Below are 24,734 nucleotides of genomic sequence, written 5' to 3'. Positions count from 1 at the left end.
AAATCGGAAAAAATGGTATAGGAAAACAGTGTTTCTTTTGACCACATGAATCTGCTATTGAAATATTTATACATTTCAAAGACTCACCTTGTATATTGAGGAATTAATAATTATTTGTTTCACACCTTGAACTCAGAATGGTAGAACAAATTCGTCGTTGAAATCCATATAAATCTTATAAATTTCCCTTGAGGTATTAAGTGAAAGAAAACCATAGGGCATTGGATAGGAAGAGTAATATAATTCTTTGTACATATCGTAATTGAACCATCCTTAATTAGTTTCTCTTTTTAAATTTAACTAGAATATTTTTTTCAAGATAATTCTATCACAAGACTCTCCATGTGTTTTGCGTTCTGTATAATATGTTTGCAGTCACAAGTAACTGATAACACTCGGTGCATTCACCAACTAGCGTTCAACTCGTTTATTTCGTTCCTGAAAGGAAACCTTCGCTGCTAGTTGAAGATTCATGCCATAAGGTTGTACACATTAATTAATAACGTTAGACTTATAGGACGCACAATAGAGGCGACGACGGAGGTCCTGATTATCAACAACCCCAAGCTGTCATACGTCATCTTCGGTAATATTAAGCTAGATATAAGGGATAAAGCAGGCTGTTGATAATTGCAGCAGCATTCAACAAGTATTAATCGGGTTAGAGAGGATTAATATGAGACAGTGTTACTTCCAAATATCAGCAACTCGGAGATGAGGATTGGGGCTTAAGAATTCAATAATTGTTGTACTACAAAAGAACCATGACTACCTCTTTTTGTCAGGGGCCACATTCCGTTAATTTCTGTGAAAAATTATTATATAGTTCATTTCTAATGCTCAGAAGGCACAAACCTCCCCTGAAAATAACAGGATCCAAATAGTTAATCGAAGGAATACATCAAACTGTTTACAAATACCATGTGGTTCTCCTGTTTTATCTTTCTACTATCAGAGGTTTATTTTCTAGGGAAGAGGTTTTTATAACACCGTGGGGAAAGAGAATTTTACCCCTCGTTTAAGAACACGCAATGTCTGCTATATGTTCCATTCCGGAGGGAGATTATGTTGGTAGTTTTTGTGCTATCGTTAAACTCTGATTAAATTCCCTGGAGATCGTTGGCATGCCAGTACTCATACTTTCAATTTTGCCTTAACGATAAGGCTGGAATACATAATTGGAAGGAGCACAATATGATAATAAAATCAGGAGCAAAATGTGAGGAGGATATTGAATTTTCCTCGATTTGTTTTCACTGCATAGTCTAATATCATAGATTCTGAAGGAACCGTCGTGAAAAAGGAGAAAATTGGTGCAGAATGGAGAATTTTTCTGTACTGATGAAATGCGGACTTGTAGCTGAATCAGCCTCTTTTGTTACGAGAATCGATGACTTCTGGAGTTAACAAGAGTTCTCCTTCTTTTCAGACATATCCATTTCCTTCGATGGGGTGGCAGAATCCCTTTCAAGTAACTCGGAAAAGTTTTGAACGCATTGATGGACCTTCAAAAGAATTCCGAGTGTTGAGAACTTCACTCGGCTTAGAGGGTCATAGTGTCGATCTTTCTTCATTCGTTGAATTTTCATCTTTGGTTGTTTTTCTTAAGTTCAATATTCAGACTGCTCTTAAAACCTGAAATAAAATCTATCTTCTACTTATTAATGAAATTTTTTTTTCAGTTATGAAGTGCATTCCAGAGAGAAATATTCACCAAAGTTTATCGTAGTAATAACAGAAACGTTAATAATAATCATATCCCTTAAAAAAATTGAAACCTGTGAACTTGTCAAAACCTTTCAAAGGCTGTAGCATGGAAGGGAGGTCGATTTTGAAAAAAAAAATATATGAACTACCCCTGCTAATTTCCATCGAGGAAAGAAGTTGCTGTAAATATTTTACTCCCTTTCATATTGCTATCATAAATTTGTTATATCCTGTCCTAGACCTTCGGGTCTTATTCACATTTGCTCCTCATCTGCATTGTAGCTATGTGGCTAGATATTCAGCCAGCCATCAGCAGGAACTGAATTAGAAGCAGGGCGAAAACCAACTGCCAACTTGATGCAATCTACCAACACCGTCCCTTACTCGTCAAATACTCCGGTTCTCAAGAAGTTTTCCGTTAAATATTAAAACTCTCGAAGTCTTAACTCCTCTAGCGAAGGTATCGAAGTGTTAAATTGTCTTAAGAAGTGGTTAGATCAAATTAACGCTTGATGAACAGCAGGAGCAAAAATTGTCAGGACGAAGTGGCCGTATAATGTTTTCCCTTTTGGATTAAATTAAAATTCTCCGGTTACGGCTTCGTAACGAAATCATTTTTGTTATGAAAAACCAACAACCGTTTTCGCTATTGAATAATTCAGGTTTTCTTGGATAGTTAAAAATGGAAATGTGCCTTTCTGTTTTTCAGGCTCGGTATTCGCATTCTATTCTTGGATTAATGTTATGCTAAGAAAGAGTGATACGATTTCCTTTTCAACTTGTTTTTGTGAAGAATCCCTTAATTTTGTCTACGTACAGATCACTTCGTTACACTGAAAAGACTTTCGGTTCATAACCACAAAAAAGCGGTAAATGATAATTTAATTCACTCTTTGGCGCACTGTGGATGAAATGACATCCTCGAAAAAACGTCAAAAGCAAAGGATCAATCATAAACTCGCAGAAGCACTTGATAGGGTGTTCTTCACAAATTTTCGCCCTACAATATTTCAACTAGAAGAGAATAAATAATTATTAAGTATTGCTTCGTTCAGCTTTCCCACTTCAACAACTTTTCATGAATTGTGTCTTGTAAGAACAACATCTAATCAGTTTCCACCTTGAACACCTCAGACAGCACACGCCGCCTGCTTCGAAACTATTTGTTTTCATAAGGAAAACTTTCATCCTTTCCAGCTCGGCGAAGAGGTGCCAGAATTGTGGGATTTCTGGGACCACGTATGTTTTCACAACCCAATTTAGTCGGTAATTCGTCAAGCGTGTTCTATTTGAGTTTGGGAATTCGATGTTTATTATTCTTTCAGATTTTCACGATTTTGAGGGGCGCGCACTTGATAATCTCTCGTTGTTAGTTTGGAGAGAAATGATTTAATTAACGGGTGGGTTATTGTCACGTTTTTTCTCTTTAGGTGTAAAGGATACGATTTGGTATTCGGAGTAATTTGCTTAAGGAACTCATGAAACAAACATTCTTCGAGTTATATAGGGAAGCAAAGGGCTTTTCATTAGTTTGATACCCCTTTTCCGAGGGTGTATAGCTTTTTAAAAGGGGCACATAACTATTCATTCATTCATTGCTGTATCCCGTTACCGGGAATAAATCTACAAAAAAAAAGAGAACAGACTTATAATTTCTTAGGGCTCATTGAGACTGTGTGCCCTCTTGTGACTGAAGAGACCCAACCGTGACCTACAGATCCTTCCACACCCCGGGCATGGATAGTCACCAATCATATCTGGCCGCCGCTGTATCCTTCTCGAGTCTCCATTATAACTGTGCATCAAAGACCTCCACTGTGACCTGTCTAACGCTAGTTGTTCCCAGTTATGATTGGCATTAAATGATTTTAGGGATTGATGTAGTGTATCCTTGAACCGCTTATACTGGCCTCCTGGTTTCCGGGCTACCTCTGTCAATTCGCCATACAGAGCTATTTTGGGAAGTCTGGTGTCTTGCATCCTCAGAATGTGGCCGCTCCATCTGAGTCGGGCCCTCGTTACTTGAGTCTCAATTGTTGTACAACTCGCACGTTGCAAGACTTCTGCATTCGAAACTTTGTGGTACCATCTGATGTGCATTTTTTGTCTTAGATGACGTTGTTGCGTTTGTTCAAGGTGTTTAATATGTCGCCTGTAGGGCGTCCAGCTTTCTCTTCCGTAAAGAAGCGTTGGGAGGACGACTGCTTTGTAAACAGCTGTCTTGGTCTTCAGATTGAGGTTGTGATTTTGAAACAATCTGACCTTAAGCTTCCAGAATGCCCGTGATGCCGAATTGATACATAACTATGAGGTTCTTAAAATAGACTTCTCAAAAAAGGAATTTGTTCTTTAGTTTATGTATCTTGAAACATGAAGCATGAATTATACAAACCGCACAGCTTTTGCCAATAAAAGGACAAAATAGTCTGCTTTAACTTGCACACTTGTGTAACTTGCTATCGCAAGAATTTTTGATATATTCCCAGTAGAAAAACATCACCATATCACTGAATTGGCGACTGAAAAAATCTTTGACTACGCCACTGCATTCTTCATGAAAAGTGTCTGTAGAATGTAACATCTGTTTTTCGATATCACTGATACTTTACGAAATAAAGGCACCAGTACGAAGAGCCGAAAAATTAGTTTCCACTTACAACTAGAAAACAAAAGAAGATAGAGGGATGTGGTTTTGACCATTAACAATTTTTTGAAGATCGTGCTCGGAAACGTGCATCCATTTTTCCCTAGCTTTTACGGTTAAAGAGCTGTCATTCAATTCCATCGAATTTTGCCCACCCTGTACTAACAATACAATGCATTGCTTAAAGTTTTCAGTTCTTCAATCTAGATAGTTCTGAAATATGTAGGTATTTGGGAAATAATGGAACTTCTAATTTGCAGCTTATTCCGTCCTGACCTCCCACGTGCCGTGTTCGTTTGTTCTCATTTCCAATTCACTCTCAATTCGCCTCTGCGAACCCAATCAAATAGTTTTCCCAGAACGAAAATGGAATTGACTGTGTTTAAAATTTCCATTCGGCCATGTCTCTTTGCCGTTCGATTTTTAGCCTTCCGATGTCGAAACTTGGACCATAAATTTCGCCGTTCAATTGGATCTACTCCATTTCCACCTGGTACTTGTCGGAAGTTTGCTTTGGAGGCATCCATTATGAATTTGATTCGATAGTTGAAAATAGCACGGAACAAATTTTGTCGAATTCAAGTTTCCCGGCGAGAATGACAAAGCAGAGGGTAAAATGGCAGCCTACAATTTGTCCGGTGCTCACAAAACTTCACAGGGGGTTGATAATTTGCATATTTTATCATCTAGATCATTGGAAAATATTTTTTCATTTATTGACAAGAATACTCAATTATTTTTGGCCTATGTTTATAGATCCGTATCTAAGAAGTATGAGATGACCATGTCAATTAGTGCATTCCCAGTCCAATCTTTACAAATTAGTTGAGAGTTGAGAGTTGAGAAATAATCGGTTGAGTAATCAAGCCATTCATGAACGGTTTAATATCTATTCGTTTTCAATATAGATAATTATGTTTTGAACATGCAGAATGTAATTGTTAGATAGAATAATGATAGCGTAACTTCCATTCATTGATTCTCAATTGCAATTTTATCATTTTATTTTAAATTGAAAGTTTAGGGTAATTTCATTCTGAAAATCGAATGGCTGTCAAATGATTGATAGGGCCATCAGCATCAGTGTAATGTTAAACCCTCGTGAAAATAAAACAAATATTTTGTATTCATTGTATTCGATGAATGCCAGCATTGTCATTCATTTTGGTTTGGTCGCAGAAATAATTACAAAACTATATAAAATGTATATAATAGGCCCCTTTTTCATACCCGGTAATACCACTGACCAAATTTATTCAAATCTATTGGAGAACGCTATTAATCTAGCCCTCGTGCAAGTATTGGAGGATGCCGTAGACCATCATACGATCATTTTCCAACAAGATTTTTCTCAAGCCAGGATGAAAGCAGGGGACATATTGAGTGGCTACCCAGATCATCTGATATGGCTTCACTGGTCACCTGAAATCCAAGTTTTACTCTACCCAGCCTGAGTCACAGAATGATTTGCGAACTTGGATCATTAATGAATGCCGTCAATTACACTACAAATTTTGAGTAATGTACGTGAACGTTTTCAGCAAAACTTATATTACTGCATGGAAGTGAATAGTACCCATTTCCAGCACTTAATAAACTAATCACAAAAGTACCTAAATACTATTTCACTATTTTACTTGTTATTTCGTTATCGATGGAAATTTTGAAGCGAAATTTCAGGATCAGATAGTACTCGATAAGACCTTCAACATGAGGTATCGCAACACCCTCATCCCTATAGTCAAAATCAAGGGGTTGTGCCCACCCCCGTTACGGGGTTGCAGTTACGGGGATGCAAAGAGAGGAAAAGTTGTTCCCCCTCGAATCAGAAATCAACGAGTCCGAGCGATTTTCCACATTTTCATTTTAAAGCCGGAAAATGAAGGTGGTAAGTTTTCGTTGTATATAGTTCAACAGCAGCTTTGGAACAAACTACACAAATTAAGGCAAAGTTGCCGTCTGCGAACTTCTCATTGTCCTAGGATCCGTGCATTATCCGGGTCAACAGCTAACGTGTTCCTCTAGCCATGAAAAATTTTTAATGACGCTTCAAAGCGTAACACATCCGTCTTAAATGGCGTCCTGAATTATGGATACACTGCGTCCCTAATAAGCGTATGAATTATGAATGTCTTGGAGGTCCCATCTCCTCTGGCTAATGTATGAGCACTCAGAAATTTAGCAGTTTCTCGCTCCTGTTCACTGTTCGGTGTGTTAGTTCTGGACGAGTCTTCATTATGGATGCCTCTCGAGATAAGATAAGGTACATCCGCACCTCAAAAATATGATGCTGAACGTGGCTGTTGCGACGCTACATTAGGACAAAGGTTGGGTGATAAGGGCTGTTTTGCAGAAATGTGGGGGAAACTGGTGGAATATATTTTATTATATAGGCCAACAGACCTTGAAAACGAATTTGCTCAGAGCTGAATGGATATTTTTTCTGGAGAATCAAGAAATTATTTTTTTCCCTAGAATTTAAAAATATATATTCAGGTTGTCATTTGAAGGCACAGTTTTTGTAGTGAGAAAAGTACGATAAAGAATAATTCTTTCAGTTCGATCTTCATAATCTGTGAAAGACAAACAGAGACGAAGAAAAATTATTCGCTAACTCATCGCATTCCTTGCTATATAAAATAGTAGAGTACCTATATCAGCTTTATCTAGTTCATTTCCATTCTGGACGGAGTTCCACAGACGTATTTCCCAGTTCTTTATTGAAGCGAGAACACAATTTGTTGTCGCAAATCCAACCGAAACAGCGGCTAGGTTGATTTCCATATCTTATGAGTGTTTCAAGGACGAAAACAACTCCGTAATGAAAATTTTCATCTGAAATGTTTTCATCACATTGGTTTTGTGATGATTCGAAATGAGCTTCGGAATTTGCTGAAGAATATCTCGGACGATGCTAGTACAACCGCTTCGTCACGATCAATACCCTTCTTGAAGGGTATCGTGATGTTCATAAATGATGTCGAATTCGCCAAGTAACACTAGGATGAGGTTTGCATATCTTCTTAAATATGCTTACCTCTTAACCCTTTTAAATACAGGTACTTGATGATGACTCGCTATTCCAATTTTTCGATTTTCACAATTTCGGTGGATATCTTTTTTTTTTAAAGTTATTGGGTAACTCTGGTTCACTTTTTTGACCTCAAACTTCACACTGACACTTCTAATTAGTTATTGTTCGTTGCTATCGTAAAGCAATATTTTTTTATGCATGGAACATGTCTAGGCTAACTAGTTATCAATACATCTTCGTAGATTTCCAACAGCAAATGCAACTTTGAGGAATCTTGAAGAACGCATTCAATTAATTCTTGACAAAAAATAAATGAAAAAGAAGAAGAAAAATAAACGAGCACGAATATCATCTTATTCAAATTCCAAATATTTATTCACTTCAATTCATTATCATATATCGCACGCGTTTCCGCACGCCGCCGTATCTTGTAATAGTGTCATAAACTAATAATTAATAAAAGTTTTAAAATAGTGGAAATTGTTCAGAACTACAGGTACTACTAAGCCACTTGGGTGTGTATATCCGATTTCTTTCCTAATAAAAAGTGAGCTGATTATAATAATTTGAAACAATAAACATTATTATCAGTGACTTGTGATACTGATTACTTCGATTATCTCCGGCGTTGCCGAGTTGAGTAGAAATTCCTTCAGTTGATTGAAATTGTATAGCGGTTAATATGGAGGCGAGCATCACCCTGGAGAGTATTTATGAAGAATTGTCGAAGATCAAAGGGGAAATCCTGAATACTGTTAAAGCGTCTGAAGCTCGACTCCTAATGTCCATAACTGCCTTAAATGCAAGGGTCCATGAATTAGATGAGGATAATAGGCGTCTCAGAGCAGAGGTTGAAGAACTGAAGAGGAGGGAGAGAAAGAACTGTGTCGTGGTGTTTGGACATGCGATTGAGAGGAAGGCACTAACTCTGGAGAGTATATGTGGGTGGTTGAAGGCCCTATTAGGTATACAAGTCGAATATAGGGATATAAGCGACTTTTATACACTGGGACGTAAAGAATCTAGTCCGCTAAAAATTGAGTTTGCAACTTATTGGCTAAAACAAAAGGTACTGAAGAGTTGTAGGAACCTGAAGGGGACAGGTGTCGTTATAACCGCTGACTTAACTGAAATGCAGAGAGAGGAGTACAAGATTTTGAGACGACATTTGCTCCTGGCTAAGCAGGATACCCGGAATGAATGTTTTATAAAGCGTGATAGATTGGTAATCAATGGTGAAGCTTATAACGTGGCAGAACTCGAAAGACGACAGATAGAAATGTCGTACAGGGAGGAGGCCAGGCCAAGCAGCTGTCCTGCGACACCGAAGACTTCTAAGACTGATACTGTCTCGGATACTGTGAACCGGGGTGTGCCATCGCAGGTGCAGTCGAAATTGGTGGAAGCGAAAACTGATAAAACTGATGGGACTGATGCGGATCGGACAACTGGCGTGCAGAGTAGGCGTGAACCCAAAAAACCATTTACTCGCAGTGATTCCATATCCACCAGGAAATTAGCGGCGAGGTCTTAGATTTTTTTTTCTTGTTTTTTTGTTGTAGTTGTTGATATATCTTTTTTGTGGTTCTTTCATTTTGTAGAATTTTTTTTTCTGTTAGAGTATGGATAAATACATTAGAGATTTCGATGTTGACAAGATTGCCACTTATACATTGGACACTGTTGATGAATGTAGTCAGGTGTTAAAAGTGAATGAAAACCATGTAAACTTCAAGGTTCTGCAAATGAATGTAAGAAGTCTAGGTAAGCACCTAGATGAATTTTTAATAGTGTTACAACAATTAGATGTTGATATTGATTGCATTATTTTTAGTGAGACTAGAGAATTGGTTGATTTGAAACTCTTCAATGTTGATGGCTATGACTTAATTTATGACGAAAGTATCAATAACAAGAACGATGGAGTGGTTGCCTATGTAAAATCATGTTATAGTTTCACACACCGGGTAAAAATAATTTCCCCTGAACAAAAGCTTTTACACATTTGCCTTAATTTTGGTATGAAAGAGAAAATTGTAATTGAATCACTTTATAGGTCGCCAAACTCTGACCCGCAGGATTTCAACACTAATTTATTCAGGTATTTAGATGAGCATGTGTCAACTTCTGATGTGTCGCTATTTTTGGGTGATATCAACTTAGACTTGCTGTGTCCTGATGGTGTTCATGTGGCGGAGTACTTGGACACCATGGCTGAGTTCGGCTACTTATCCGCTATCAATGCGCCAACTAGAGTGCAGGGTAACAGCAAGACTTGTCTGGATCACATCTTTTTCAAAGCAAGGGATCCGGCCCTGAAGGACAACATTGTTCCGATAGTTTTAAGATCGTCAATAACGGATCACTTTATTACAATAATGCAGATGGTGTTCTCTGGACATAAGGCTTGCAGCACAGAGAGGGAGCGGCTTATACTTGATAGAGAAAAATTTCAGCAGTTGTGTCAGTCTGTTTCCTGGAGTGATGTTTATACTGCACCGAGCCCAGATTCGGCTGCTAGTAGATTTGTTGAAATACTGGTTGATGCGGTTGATAGAAGCACATATAGGACAAAGTTGAGGAGAACACACAATGGAAAGGCACCATGGATAACCAGCGGGCTGCTAACTTCAATAAATAAAAAAAATAAGATGTATCAGCAGGTGCTCAGACGCCCACTCGATGAAGATGTGATAAGAGAATATAGAAAATATAGAAATCGACTCACTTCACTGATAAACAAGAGAAAGCGAGATTATTATGAGAATGTAATCAATGAAAGTGGTAACAACTCCACTGCATTATGGAAGATGGTTCAGCAGATTACTGGAAGGAAGAAGCAGAGAAGAGTCACAGACCGGATGAAATTACGTGATGGTGGGTATACGACGGATAAAAAAGAGATAGCCAATGCTTTCAATGAGGCATTTGTGGGGAGGGGTGAGACTCCTGCATTGGGAAGGGAACATGTTGTAGGTGGATACTCAGAACGGTCGGAGATTTCGAATTCTTTTGCTTTCGGCCCGATAGATCCCATTGAAGTTAAAAATGCGATTTATGATTTGAAGGATGGTAGTGCAATGGGTGTCGATGGTTTGGGAGCGGGAGATTTGAAGCGAGCTGCACCTCACATTTTAGACCCCCTAACACATATATTGAATAGATGCGTTGAGCATGGTCTATACCCTACAGAATTCAAGAAAACGGTGGTCATCCCAGTTTTGAAGGAGGGGGACGAAACTATTGTCGGTAACTGCAGACCTATTTCCTTGACCACTCACCTATCAAGAGTTTTTGAGAAGATCATTAAGAAACGACTCGTATCTTTTCTGGATAGATATGGTATAATATCGGAAGCCCAATTTGGTTTCAGAGAGGGCAAGTCTACTCAGGATGCTATCTTGGCATTGACCAATAGGGTTACTGCTGCCTTGAATATGAGTAAACCGTGTCTGAGTTTGTTTGTTGATTTGAGGAAGGCGTTTGATTCAGTGGATCATAGTATTCTTTTGCAGTCCTTGGAAAATGTTGGAGTGAGGGGTGATGTGTTGCGGCTCTTCGGAAGCTATCTGGCCGGTAGATCACAGAGAGTGAGGATTGATGATGTGGTGAGTGATGAGAAGGAGATGAACTGTGGGGTTCCACAGGGATCCGTCTTGGGACCCATTCTATTCAACATCTATATTAACACACTGTTTTCGCTGGACGTTGGTGGTGATATTGTTGGCTATGCAGATGATACGGCCATATTTTTCATGTCGGAAGACTGGGCAACACTAAGATCTAAGGTAGAGAGGGGATTTGAGGTGCTGAAGGATTGGTTGGATCGAAGATTGTTAAGGATGAATATCAAGAAAACTTGTTATATGCCATTCTCCTGCAATGCTGCAGGTTGCCCCACGTTTGACTGCTTACATTTGGAAGGAGACACTACATTTGAGATTCTACCTGTGAAGACATATAAATACCTGGGTGTGATAATAGACTGTCACCTAAGATGGGATATACATGTTAACAGTACAGTGAAAAAATTGAGATCCATTTTGTACATTTTTCGACGACTTAAGCCTATTCTTCTGCAGAGATATTTGAGAACTTTGTATTTTGCCTTAGTGGAAAGTCATATTCGTTATGGCATAGCAGTTTGGGGTGGTGCGTTGCATACACATTTGAAGCCGATCGAAATCATGCAAAGGAGATTTCTCAAACTCATTTACTCGAGGGATGGTAGGTACCCCTCGGATGCTCTGTATGAGGAGGCGGACGTTTTGGATGTAAGAAAGTTGTTTTTTTTTAACGCAGTCACTAATTATCATGTTGGTTATAAGGTGCGTTCTGTCCACCGGTATGATACTCGCTGTAAGGATCATTTTGTCGCACCATTGATGGTTAAGAGAACAACCCAGCGATCATACAGTTTTTTTGCTCCTAGGATGTATAACCGGCTGCCTGAGGAGGTTAAATCCTTAAGGGCTCTCCATCTGTTCAAAAAATATGTGAAAAAATATTTGCTAACTACAAATAGGAGAGAAATTCTTAATATCTTTAATTGATGCATTTGGGACAGTGTAAATAGCTGATTGTATCTTGATATAGTAACGAAGTGGTGGTCTTGAAAATTGATTGAATTTTTTGTTGCTTTCTTTTTGACTTTGTTTCATTTTTATTGTTCATAAATTAGGCGAGACAAGTGGTTTCACTTATCGCCTTCTTCTGCTTTATCCGGAACTCTGATTATAGATATAAATTTTTTTGTAATACAATGTAATAGTCCGAATAAAGTTATTATTATTATTATTACTTCCGTTCCCTCACAACCAATTTCCATAGTCCATCCCCTAACATCATGAATCTTTTTTTCGGAGACGTACTTTCACTTACTTTCACCTAAGAACAAGTGGATAAACGGATGAGATTCCTCCTTTCAGTATATCCCTTCGTGACGGTACATCTCCATGTGATTTCTAAAGATCCACCCCAGCGGGGAGAGTTCTCCCAAATTCTCTTGGGCATATTCCAGAGGGATAAACCAGTTCAAAATGGAACGGCTTAGCGGATGAAAGGGCCGTTACGCAGGATTAAAAGTGTTGAAGAATTTGTCGTGACAACGTCGGAATTCTGTGCAGTCCTGTGACATTTCGCACGAAAAAGAGGTCTCGCTGATAGGGGTGTTGTTTATTTTTAAATGACGCCAGTGACTGTGACACGTACATGGGGTGATTGTTGTTGATGAAGGTTCCACTGTATACTTTAGAAGCTCTCACGGTCAGTCTGCAAATCAATTTATTCGATTAATTGTTTTTTATTGCAGCGTTGTTTAGAGAAGGTAAAAAGAAAGGGCGAAAAAAAGCCCTATGCTGATGCTGAAACATCAAAAATTTGGATCATATTAATATGCGATCAGCATTTATTACCTCATCGTTGGAAGAAAATTTACGACCTTTTAAACTTTTTTTCAGTGGAGGAAAGAGATGACAGTCGGATGGAGCCAAATCTGGTGAATAAGAGGGGTGTTCTAGTAATCCAAACCTTATATCACGAATTTTTTGCATGACAACATAATATTTGTGTGCGTTGTCCTGCAAAAACAAAACACCTTTGGATAGCTCTCCGCGTCTTTTCTCTTTAATTCCGTAGAGTGGTCAGTAATGTCGAATAGTAATCTCCGGTTATTGTTCGGTTATCCAAAAAAGATATCATAATTACTCCATGGCAATCCCAAAAAACTGAAGCAAGAACTTTTCGAGCAGATTTTTGGACACGACACTTCTTAGGTCTTGGAGAACCAGAGTGTCGCCATTCCATCGATTGTTGCTTTGTTTCTGGATCGTAGAAATGTACCCAAGTCTCATCCATAGTAACAATTCGATTGAAGTCTACATCGTTTTCAAATCGAGCACAAATCGAACGCGATGCTTCTACCCTGCACGCTTTTGGTCAACATTCAAATATTTGGGGATCCATTTTGAAGCAATTTTTCTCATGACCAAATTGACGTGAACTATATGATGAACGCGTTCGTATGAAATATTCAGTGCTTTAGACGTCCGTTTTATCCCAATTCGACGGTCTGATAAAATCATATCATGATCTGCATCGATATTTTCGGGGACTGACACAGAAACTGGCCTTTTCCATCGGTCATCAAGCGTATTAAGCATATCTTCGTAAATCTGCTTACCTCTCAACCCATTTAAATACAGGTACTTGATGATGGCTCAATACTCCAATTTTTCGGTTATCACAATTTCGGTGGACATTTTCTTTCTTTTAATTTATTGCGTAACTCTGGTTTACTTTTTTGACCTCAAACTTCACACTGACACATCTAATGAGTTATTGTTCGTTGCTATGGTAACGCAATATCTTTTTTATGCATGGAACTTTTTTAGGCTAACTAGATATCAATACATCGTCGTAAATTGACTTTCTTTTGTTTTGCAGGTAATTTGACGATGAGCTTTCAACATATGTGGTAGCCGGTAAGAATTTTGTTCCTATGGATACTTATAAATACATACTCACTTAATAATGATTGAGGAAATGAATATTGTTACTGTTACCCTTCGGAAAGGAATGTTTTGCTGTAGGAATTCCCAACATTTTTTCAGATTCTCTAGAAAAGAAGCTGATAGCAATCTGCCTCAAATCTTCTTTATCTTCCCCCAATCTCTCAATATAGGTAAGAAATACCTGCGTGAGCAAAAAGTAAATCCGCTTTGATAATAATCTCCGAGATATTTTTCAGACCCCGTCAGCAGGTTGCAATGAATGCCTGCAAGTTTATAATAAATCCTTGGAATGAGGAGTTAAACGGTCGGAAAATGCGGGCCCGGAAGACTTGAGGGCCACGCTCCTTTCATTTTCACCCCCATTCATATCGCGAAATGAGCCCTTCATTCCATCGTATCCCCTGCGAAATGACCCTTTCCGTTGAACGTTTCGAATGATCCTACGACGGAAATGTTCAAGGAACTCGACAATAACCGAGCGGAGATGTTTATGGAATTAAGGTACCAATTATGTTATCAGTTGTTTGGAGACGCTCCTGAGATTTATTCACGCTCCGGTTGGGACGAGAATTTTAATTAGGGAATGTTAATTCAATCGTTTTCTGTATTTTCAGTTTCATTACGCATAAAATATCAGATATAAAATAGAAAATATATCTAGATTCCACAGATGCGCATGCGTTCGTTCAATGTTGACTTCAATAGTTCAACTGACGAACGCATGCTTTTACATACGTGTCAAGGATTCTCTTTAGTTACGTGTTCACGGTGTCCGATATGAAGAGAAGAGAGAAGGAGACGATCGTTCTCCTTCTTGCTTGCAGACTACAAACAATTTCAGATATCGATTGAATTTTATTCTGGGAGGATTCTGCATTTCTTCATAAACTTTTTAGGGTTTTCAAGAATTTACGCAGGTGCAAATCGTTGATTTCATTTTTAATTGATTTTGTTTCAGAGATTGGGAGTGAAAACCCTAAAAAGTTTATGAAGAATTACAAACAATTTGTTCACTAAATTATGTACCGATTGATAGTTCATGTTTTAGCCATTACTGAAATTTCCCATTTTTGATAAGAGAAAAACATTTAATCATGGTGAAATGTTGTAACGTGCGTAAGTGTGAGAGTATGGTTTGGCGTCAGAAAGGAATAAGAGACAAGATAAGTTTTCATATGACATTTTTGAGATAAAAATAGAAAAAAAAAACACCACAAGAATTGACTACGAATCAATTCGTGTGTTGAAAGCAGATATCAAAAAAGCTAATCGATTCATTATCAACTGTTGTCATCCCTCGTAAAAAAAGTATCATGAAAATAAATGTTTCAGAAATGGAAATTTCTGAAGAGTGTTTATGGTATAACAATGGTTCTCAGCTGAGTATCGGCATCAGAATCTTCTCTTTCAAGTGAGAAATCTGAGATTGCTATGCCTTCTACTGTCTTGATGTGTTTTACTCCTCATTGAATATGAAGACTACATGCAACCAATTATTATTATTAAGTTCTATATGTAGGGGAGAGTTCCTTTGAATCGGACGGCCCATGAACCGGACGCTACAGTTTTCTATTACACTCGATAGTAATTTAGCATCCTTTACGTGAATCCCATTTTTGCAACAAGGCGCGAGCCACAGGGTCGGCCATTTTCCAAGAGATATAGATCGATGTTGAGAAAATGGGATTTACGTAAAGGATGCTAAATTACTATCGAGTGTAGTAGAAAACTGTAGCGTCCGGTTCATGGGCCGTCCGATTCAAAGGAACTCTCCCCTAGGTATATTCCGTTTTCAATAAACAATCGTAGGCAGCAATTCCTCTGGAATTTTATTTATTTGTTTATTATTATGAATACATAGAGTCACTCGGGGTAACTGAGCGCAGTGGGTAAGTGTGCGCAGTGCTTATATCTCGACTATGCAATGTATGAAAGAGGGGTTCATTTGGGTGAAGCAAGGGCGCAGAATTGCCATATTAGTTTTTCATAGGATTGCGCCGTGCCAAGTTTCTTTAACTTTTTATTTGCAATCAATCAAATTCACTAGTTTTCTTGTTAATTTTAAGCATATCTGCAAATTCTGCCAGGTCCAAGTTCCGAGTCCCTCAGTGTTAAACAATATTTTATTCGATCATGGGCATATTAATCTAAATATATAATAAAAAATTTAAGGTTCTCCTAGCTGCTCACCTCTATAAGAACGTCAATTAAAATTTTGGCTTACTGGGGAAAGTGTGCGCGGGTAAGTGTGCGCATAGATTCATTATATGGGCATTAGTTCAGTGAGGAATAAATTATGACATTGTTGATTTTCTTCGTTAAGACTCGATCAATATTGTCCTATTTGTTCAGAAAAATATGAAGAGCCACCAACAGGCGAATGTATCAAGTGTTATGTTCACCAAGAATTGTGGCACGAACAATAATGCACTGCTTGTAAAAAGGCGCTTCTGTATTGACAATAAACAGCATTTCTCTAATATTGTAACATTTTGATGACATAATTTTGTAATTTGTTTTGATTGTGTGGTTCACTAAGCACTGCGTTCACTTACCCCGTGAGGGTGCGCACACTTACCCGCAATACGGGGCATGTGAACGCACTCCGACTTTCTCTATTAAATTATTTTTTGCGGCAAGACAACGTTTTTGTTTGTTTGCTTTTTGATGTTTTCTTATAGATTATAAAATTCTCTATCTTATGAATATGTTTTAATTTTCCTAGCTTCAACATTTGAAACAGGGTATGGCTTGAAAGGCAAAAGTGCGCACAGTTGCCCCGAATGACTCTAACTGATAACTAACTACCCCTACTTCACTTATATTTTATAATATGAATTATGATATTTTATTGCTTATGAATCAGAAAATTTATATTTGTTATAGATTTGAAGAAACATATTCGAAAAATCCAAAATTCTCGTTTTTTATTGATACCTACTATATTATTTTATATTCTAAGGTTTTTGGAGACACTTTTTACTACGGCGATCATTCTTCTCTCTACTATCCACATTCCTTAATATGATCTGACATCGGATTGTCGAAACTCTTCCACAATATACAATAAAAATTCTCAGATCATCGATATCCATCAGGACTGTCGGAAGAGACATCTAATTTTCACTTTTTCATTCGCTTCTCTTAGATATTTTGGCGTCGTTTTTAGGCGAGAAAGATGCCCTAGGGGGAGGTTCAATTTACGAAAAACGTTGAGTAGGTTCGGCAATATGCGTACAGGGTGGGCAAAATTCGTTGTCAACTGAGAGGATCTCTCGAACAATAGCAGCTAGAAGAAAATGGAAGACACATTTTCTGGCTCATTTTCGGAAAAACAAAGAATGGTGAAAACCACAGCCTTATAACTTTTTTGTCTTTGAAGTTAGGAAACTGAACTTGAATCTTCAACAGGCTCTTTTTTACGTAGAATCCACTGATGGGCACTAATGCAAATTTTTATTGAATTTGTTATTTTTGAATTGGGAAAAAATCTTTTGTCGGTAGATTCTACGTATGAAAGTGCCTAAGATGGTTTAACTTTCAGATCTGTTACTTCAAAGACAAAAAAGTTATGAGAACTTTTCGGAATCGTCAAAATCTCAATTTTTGTTTATAACTCGAAATCTAAAAATGAAAGGCCGATTCTGTTTTTGGATTTGGATTAGTCATGAAAAAAGAGCTCGAGAATGTGTCATCCGTTTTCTTTTAGCTGCTATAGTTCTCGAGATCCCCTCAGTTGACAACGAATTTTGCCCACCCTGTACATAGTTTAGATTCGAAAATTATTCGAATAGTTTGAGAACGTGGTCAGTGGGCTGACCGGAGCATCTTTTGAAAGGAAGTTTTCCCTACTGTGGGTCCTCATTTCATTGAAGCAAATAATTTGAAGGTTGAAGAAGACTTACTATTGTGGTTCGGCTAGAAACAAATGAAAAATACTTCGAATGTATGACATTTCATCATTTCAAAATCTTTGTTCTGGCTCTCTTGAGAAAATTGGTGTTTCGATAGCTGAATCAAATTTGATATATTTCGGCGTTGCAGTTCAGGAACTTTCTACTTAACCTTTTCAATCCATTCGTTAAACGTTTCATCGTTGAGATATCTGAAATTGGGTCAACGGGTACACTTAATCTTCTCAATTTTTCAGTTCAAACAATAACGAGAACGAATGGACGTTGGAGTTGCTGCGATTCAACACGGACGGCACACAGAGCAAACATTCACAGTAACCTATTTTTCAGAATTATCCCCATTAACACTCTCTCCTTATAATTCACGCGAAATTCGCAAGGACACGCTCACTTTTCACCACATTCCGGTCCGAACAACGCTGATAACTAGCGGAATCCTTTTAATTTCGGCTCGTTAGCAGCGCCCAGAGTCCATTATCAGGACGAACAAGTGAAAAAAGGTCCTTTTGCCTGGAAACGAAACATATTTTTTTCTCTTTCACGTATCAGTAGTCTACCAGCAGATAATTCGAAATGCTTCAATGATTCAAGTCCTTTTTCATCATTTTGTGACCAATTTGACGGATCATACGGATTTCTCAGAAATCAACCTTCCTCAGAGTCGTATAAGAAGTAATTTCTCAGGAGATTGCTCAACCATTTAAAAAACCTTTTCAGTGAGCTGAACTTATTGCTCTGTATACTCTGAACTGTACGAGCCATTTTCGAAATGAAAAACACTGAAACTAGAAGTATTCAGTCTCCTATTTTCCTCTAATAGTTTCCCGAAATAGCTGAATGCACATTTATTTTTATTTCAGACGGTATCTGCTTTTTCTGCGTCTAAGATCATTTGCTCCTGATGGAGCGAGTAATGAAGTAAACGTAATAAATGCCTTGAAGTTAATAGAAGCCCAACGAATGTGTCAGGAACTTCACGTATGCGGTAGGCAAACTTGCCTGAAGAACCTAATTCAATTGTGAATAATGTAGTTGCAGTGAATTATCTCAACACGCTAGCTCAGGTTCCGTATCCGATGCATTAACACTGAACATAAAATAATAAGAATTATGCGGAAGATTGCTTCAATTTCCAGAAAATTATTAGTTTCGTTTCGACGCCGTACTTGTTATGCTTTCAGTTAATTCGAAAACTATGGTTATACATTACCACGTTTACGCTCTGTACAGAAGCATTTCTTTTTTTTTCGCGGCAGACATACATCGAGACAAAGTCTCTGCAGATTTTCCTGGTGTCGTATAAATAATGGCAGGGTCCGTGCACATCCCTGCGGAAAAACCGTCAAGGATTTAGAAGTTCATTTTTATTTATGCATTCCCCGCCATCCTCCATATTATATCCTGTTCAAATTTTCGACGAAAATGGGACGTAAATATTTCATATGGGTCTCGCGCTTTCGGGAAAAACCATATTGTCATCCAATTTACACTTTGTTGCAGATATGTCGGCCCAATATTCCACGGATGGTGTTCCGTTTTTCTCCCCCGTTCCGAGCTTTTATCTGGGTATACCGGAAAGGGAAATTCGTTGTACATGTATTTTCTCGAATTCCAATTTCGCGATATTCCGATATGAAAAGATTTCAAATATCGAATCTTGTTGTTCACCCAAAAGTTCATGTCCATAGACAGGCTAAAAAAGATATCTTCCTATCTTGTCTTCCGTTTTTCATGGGATTCATGTTGTATAAGGATTGAAATTCAATCAGGAATTTTTGTCTGAACTTATTTGAAATTGAATTGAGATCAAAGATTTCCACCGTGAAAATTCCTGCTCTACAGAAATTACAACGTATACTCCATTCTAGCTCCATTTTAGCAGTCGGTTGGCCATAGAAATTTAACACATTTCACTCTGTATAGTACGAAAATGTGGGGTTATGACGCTTGTCAAAACATTTTTGGATTTTAAATCAACGCTGTGTTGCCCGTTCTACGTAAAAGTTTCTGTTCTTACGTATTTTATCACAATGTCGAATCTCTTCGAAAAATATGTGACGAACATAATTGAAGTTTATACAAACTGATTGAAGGCATACCAAATCCAGTTGTAGATTTCAAAAATATTAACCCGAAGATTAAATGCTTATGATGCAGTGGTTAGGAATAGGTATCTCCCGAAAGAATTAACAGATAATTACAAGAATGTTGAATTCTACAACAAAAATCATCTTGCATCAATATAAGTGAAAGGAATTAAAGGAAGTTTCGAAGCAAGATGAACTTCACCTTTGAACAAAAATTTCACATGAATAAACGATTAATAGGCAACTGGCTCGTATTTGTGGCTGTTCATCTTAATACATTGATATAATAATAATAATTATATACCTTAAGACATTTATAATGTATAGGACAAGTCAAATAAAAAATAGAAAAATCAATTTTCGGAAACTTATTCTACAATGACATTCATCGAAAATCCTGTAGTAAACTTTTCGCGGTAATTCATTCAAACATAAAATTCTCAAATGCCACCACTTTTTTGGGTCTCCCAATAGATGAAAGTTCTTTGACATCCTCTTCATTCACAATCTTTCTGATTGTGGAAATATTCAGCTGAAATATGAGTCGTTTAGATTCAGATGAAACATTATATAAATTCTTTTACATTGAATAAGTTCGCTACCGTCTGACGTATTGTGGATTTTAGAATATCAGGGTATAACTATTTGAATGAGCGGACCTGAATTCTAAATAGCACTTCCTGAAACCCTGTCTCTTTTTTCAGTCACTTTCGGCATTTTCGTAATAAAAATTGATATTAGTGGTGGCAACGGCGTTATGACATTAACGATATTTCATGAGTGCCAACCTAACTTCGTTCTAGTTACAAAAACTTCTCAAATGCCACCACTCTTTTGCGTCTCCCAATAGAAGGAAATTCTTTGTCTGAAAATAGTCGTTTAGATTAAGATGAAACATATAAATTCTCTTACATTGAATATGTTCGCTACCGTCTGACGTATTGTGGATTTTAGAATATCGGGGTATAACTATTTGAATGAGCGGACCTGAATTCTAAATAGCACTTCCTGAAACCCTGTCTCTTTTTTCAATCACTTCCGGCATTTTATGTTATGACATTAACGACTTTTCATGAGTGCCAACCTTACCCCGTTCTAGTAACAAAAACTTGAGAAAATTATTTCATGGCCAACCGACTGCTAAAATTAATGTGAATGGAGTATATTTCTAGTTGTCAGTCTTCCACAAGTGAGTGAGTAATATTCGAAATGTGAAGTATTTGCTATAGTCATGCTAATTTCACATGAATTCTGAAATCCATTCATTCCGCATTCCTGAGAGTGTGCCAAAAATAAAATATTTTGATCCAGTTACTGCGGAGTTGGTACCCTTTGAGACCGATTTAATTGGAAAATTCCTCCATCAGACAGGCAACTACGAATCTTCCGGTTGAAACACATAATGAGTCCACAGAATTGAAGTATTCTTTTCATTATTTTCCGGAGAAAGATTAATGCAACGTTTTTTTACGTTCGCAATTAATTTTTCCCGCGGTTTTTGGGGTCAAGTGAGCGCTGATGGAAAATGTATTTCTCCTCAAATTAATTCTATACGCTTTTTCTAGTCTCGCTGCAAACAGAGGAGGATGTCGCCTGGGGTTAATGATGTACTGGTTCCTCCTGAAAAAGAGAAGGGCCCTGAATACCTGGTTCATTTCGGGATGGGAAAACCATAGTCTTATTCGAATTTTTAACCCATCTTTTTCAGGATTTTTCGAAGGTCAGCTTTCAAGTCGTTTATCTCCCAATAAAAGTAACCGTAGATGGAAATGTGATGCATAAGAATATGCTTCTTTCAGAAGAAAGAACAACTCTTTCAGTAATATTTGACGCCCATATCTGCACTCAGCTTCAAGCGTCGAAGACATTAAGTTTTGTTGCATTCAGTCCGCACTTTCGCGACGATGCGTTACGGAGTTCTGTTACATGTCTGCACCTAGCTTCAGAGTTAACATAAAACGCTCAGTACCAACGATTTGTCTTGTGACCTGGAGCAAATCATTCTGCAAGGACTGTTGACATATCTTCACCATGTATTATGACATCCAATTCGATTTCTGATTAGGACGATCCCTTCAAGCGTTCGACGTAACTTCAACGAGAGATAGTTGGCAAGTCTCAGCCGAAACAACAAACAATATAGGTCCTTACCCATTCGAGTTCTGCACAAACAGAGGGACAACAAACTTGTATCTGAACAAACCCCATACTATAATCCTAAGGGTGGGTTACGGATAGGGTGAATGTAAAATAAGCCGCTGGCAAATTCGTTGTTTGAGCGTGTAGTGCAGTGTCTGTCGGTCGAGACGGATATCCGAGTGTGTTTCCAATTGGAAAATTCAATTTTTGGTGTGAAGGTTACGTGATGTCTGTTCAACCCTAGAATATCCTGTAAGGATGGATATATGTGAATTATACTGGATTTCTGAGGAGTCAGTGTGTGAATATGAGGTATTTAGAGATGTTGAGTGTCTTGTCAGGTCAGTATTCTTATCGCCATGTGAAGTGAAACAGATAAGAGGTTCGAGACATTTTGGTGAATCTTTGGGTCCTACGGTTTCTACAGAATCAGAAGAGTTGATCGTCAGTAGATGTTAATACGGAAAAGGTGACATTTGTACTTGTGTCGCCTTTTTATTCACTCATCGATATGTGGAATTTTTGATATTGTGAGTTTTAAGCGATTAATTAGAAAAATACATCTATTGTTTATTGTTATCTATGGAGTATCGATAAATCTGACTTTTTTAACAGAACGGTCTTCTGAGGGGCACACAAGTGTTACAGGATATCTAATTAACACTTCAGGTACACACAAGATCACAAGAAATATTTATTCTTTCGCATAAGATGATTTATTTGAATAACTTCCTACATTTGCAAATAACTTAGTGTTAAACGTGATATCCAAAACATGGTGTACCTATTGGGAAGAAACTTATTCGAATTATATAATTATTATTCTCCTGAACCTCAAATTCTTGCCACGATAGCTCCATGTTTTCCTTTTGAGGATTTCTAGATATAATCTCTGAATTCTATAGTAGGTATTTATAACAAAGCATCCATTATTTTTTCCTAAACCCGCTAATGATACGATCACCAAATCCTCAGTCTGAATTTCGCTTAGCATTTCTGGCTCCAATTATTCCGTTACCAACGTTAAAGTGACAGAAACGCGCCATTGTTCTGATTTTCCACGTCGTATTGTTCGCAAAATTATGAGTAATTTCAGTACAAATTGAAATCTTGAGCTGCCATTCAACTCTACGTCCTTGCTTCTTTTGCTTCCGCCGCTACAGATGCTTCATCCACTTCATTGTTCGAAGAAAGTGGTCCTTATGGTTTTTAATTAACAGGTGCGTTCCAGAAATTGGGTTAAGAGTTTCCACGAGCTAGGGTTTCGCCGGCACAAAAACTTAACCATCCTGTGATAGAGGCTGTTAAAGTGTTCATGATTGCGAACGGAAATCTAGCTAGTTCCCGCAAAGAGATGGGGTAATCAAAGTGATTTAGATTCAAAAACCGCGCAGGTATAGGAACGCCAACTGATGTGTGGAAAAAGAAGATGAATTGATTGGTTTCTGTGTTCCTATGTATGTTCGGTAGCTATTTCACCGGTTGAACAAACTAGGCGTGTGGGAATATCCGTACATATACTGTTCAATGGGATTTAGCGCTGATGAAGTTTTTGTATAGTTTGTTACGTATACAGGCGGATTCATGATGAAACTGATCGTTCAAGAACTTTAGTATTGAGGCATTCGAATTTCAGGCCTACTTTTTGAATTCTGGTTCGCTCATCTTTGAACAAACTAAATTTCACTTAAACTATGGGCTTTCATCAAGTATTCGTCACATCAATTCAACCATCCATATTATTTTTTTCCGAATGGGTTTGAATTTTGCCACATTTGTCCTAATGTGGAACGTCTATGGACCTTATCATCTCCCTGTACTTTGGTCCTTAATATTTAAATACTCTATTGCGAGCAATTTCGAAAGCCTATCTCCCTTCGTTTAGATTTCCATCTCCGAAATGGCATTTTCCAAAAATTTCAATCTGCGATATCTACTGTTATATTCATCTGATCCAATTGGGATTTCCGGTCTCATTTCTAGCGTTGCCTATGCAACTAGCACAAAAACTCGATTTCGAAAATCTTGATGTTTTGGGTCAAAAATTAGCAAGGGGTTAGACCCACCTAAAACGACCTATTTGCTACTCTGTCAGAAAATCAGGATGTTCTATTACTGTCTTAGGATATGGAGTGCATAGAATTTGATTCGAAAATTCTAGAAAACTGAACAGTTCAATAGAGAATTGCATTCCAGAGAGCTCTTCGAAATCAACTCGAAAATGAAAAGTGAAAAAACATAAAAAAATTATTTTCTCCTAAAACAGGGCCAAATGATGGAAATTTTGGTATGAAAATATAGGTTTTCGAACCCGCTGAATCTATTGCGGGCAATTTCGAAATCCTATCTCCCTTCGTTTAGATTTCCATCCTCGTAATGGCATTTTCCAAAATTAGCAAATTTCAATCTACGATATCTCCTGTTATATTCATCTGATCCAATTGGTATTTCTGATTGTATAATCAGCGTTGCCTAGGATTCCATCCTAGCACATAAACTTCTCGAAAATCTAGATATTTTGGGTCCAAAATGAGCCAGGGGTTAGACCCACCCGAAATGACATACATGTATTCCAAAATTCATTTCATTCGATAACACAGTTTGCTGAAATAGAACTAAAATAATATGTTTTTATGGTTATAACAGCCTGTATCTTTAAAACAGAGGCAATTCAGAAAAAATGGTAATGGAAAATAG

General features: G+C 37.7%; 3 protein-coding genes across 3 annotated transcripts in view; all 3 read left to right on the top strand.

Moving 5' to 3' along the window:
• The window catches only part of LOC123310726, a 274,289-nt gene that overhangs the window by 94,120 nt on the left and 155,435 nt on the right, over nucleotides 1-24,734 (top strand). The window lies entirely within an intron of this gene.
• Nucleotides 7,847-9,716, top strand: LOC123310727. The gene is made up of 2 exons (XM_044894358.1): nucleotides 7,847-8,912; nucleotides 9,005-9,716. The coding sequence occupies exons 1-2, from the start codon at nucleotides 8,068-8,070 to the stop codon at nucleotides 9,090-9,092; spliced, it is 933 nt and encodes a 310-aa protein (XP_044750293.1). The 5' UTR covers nucleotides 7,847-8,067; the 3' UTR covers nucleotides 9,093-9,716.
• Nucleotides 11,212-12,182, top strand: LOC123310729. The gene is made up of 2 exons (XM_044894360.1): nucleotides 11,212-11,659; nucleotides 11,714-12,182. The coding sequence occupies exons 1-2, from the start codon at nucleotides 11,228-11,230 to the stop codon at nucleotides 11,936-11,938; spliced, it is 657 nt and encodes a 218-aa protein (XP_044750295.1). The 5' UTR covers nucleotides 11,212-11,227; the 3' UTR covers nucleotides 11,939-12,182.

This window comes from Coccinella septempunctata, chromosome 4 (genome assembly GCF_907165205.1).
Source record: "Coccinella septempunctata chromosome 4, icCocSept1.1, whole genome shotgun sequence".
In the NCBI taxonomy this organism is placed as follows: Eukaryota; Metazoa; Arthropoda; class Insecta; order Coleoptera; family Coccinellidae; genus Coccinella; species Coccinella septempunctata.
This window is presented reverse-complemented; position numbering and strand designations above follow the sequence as displayed.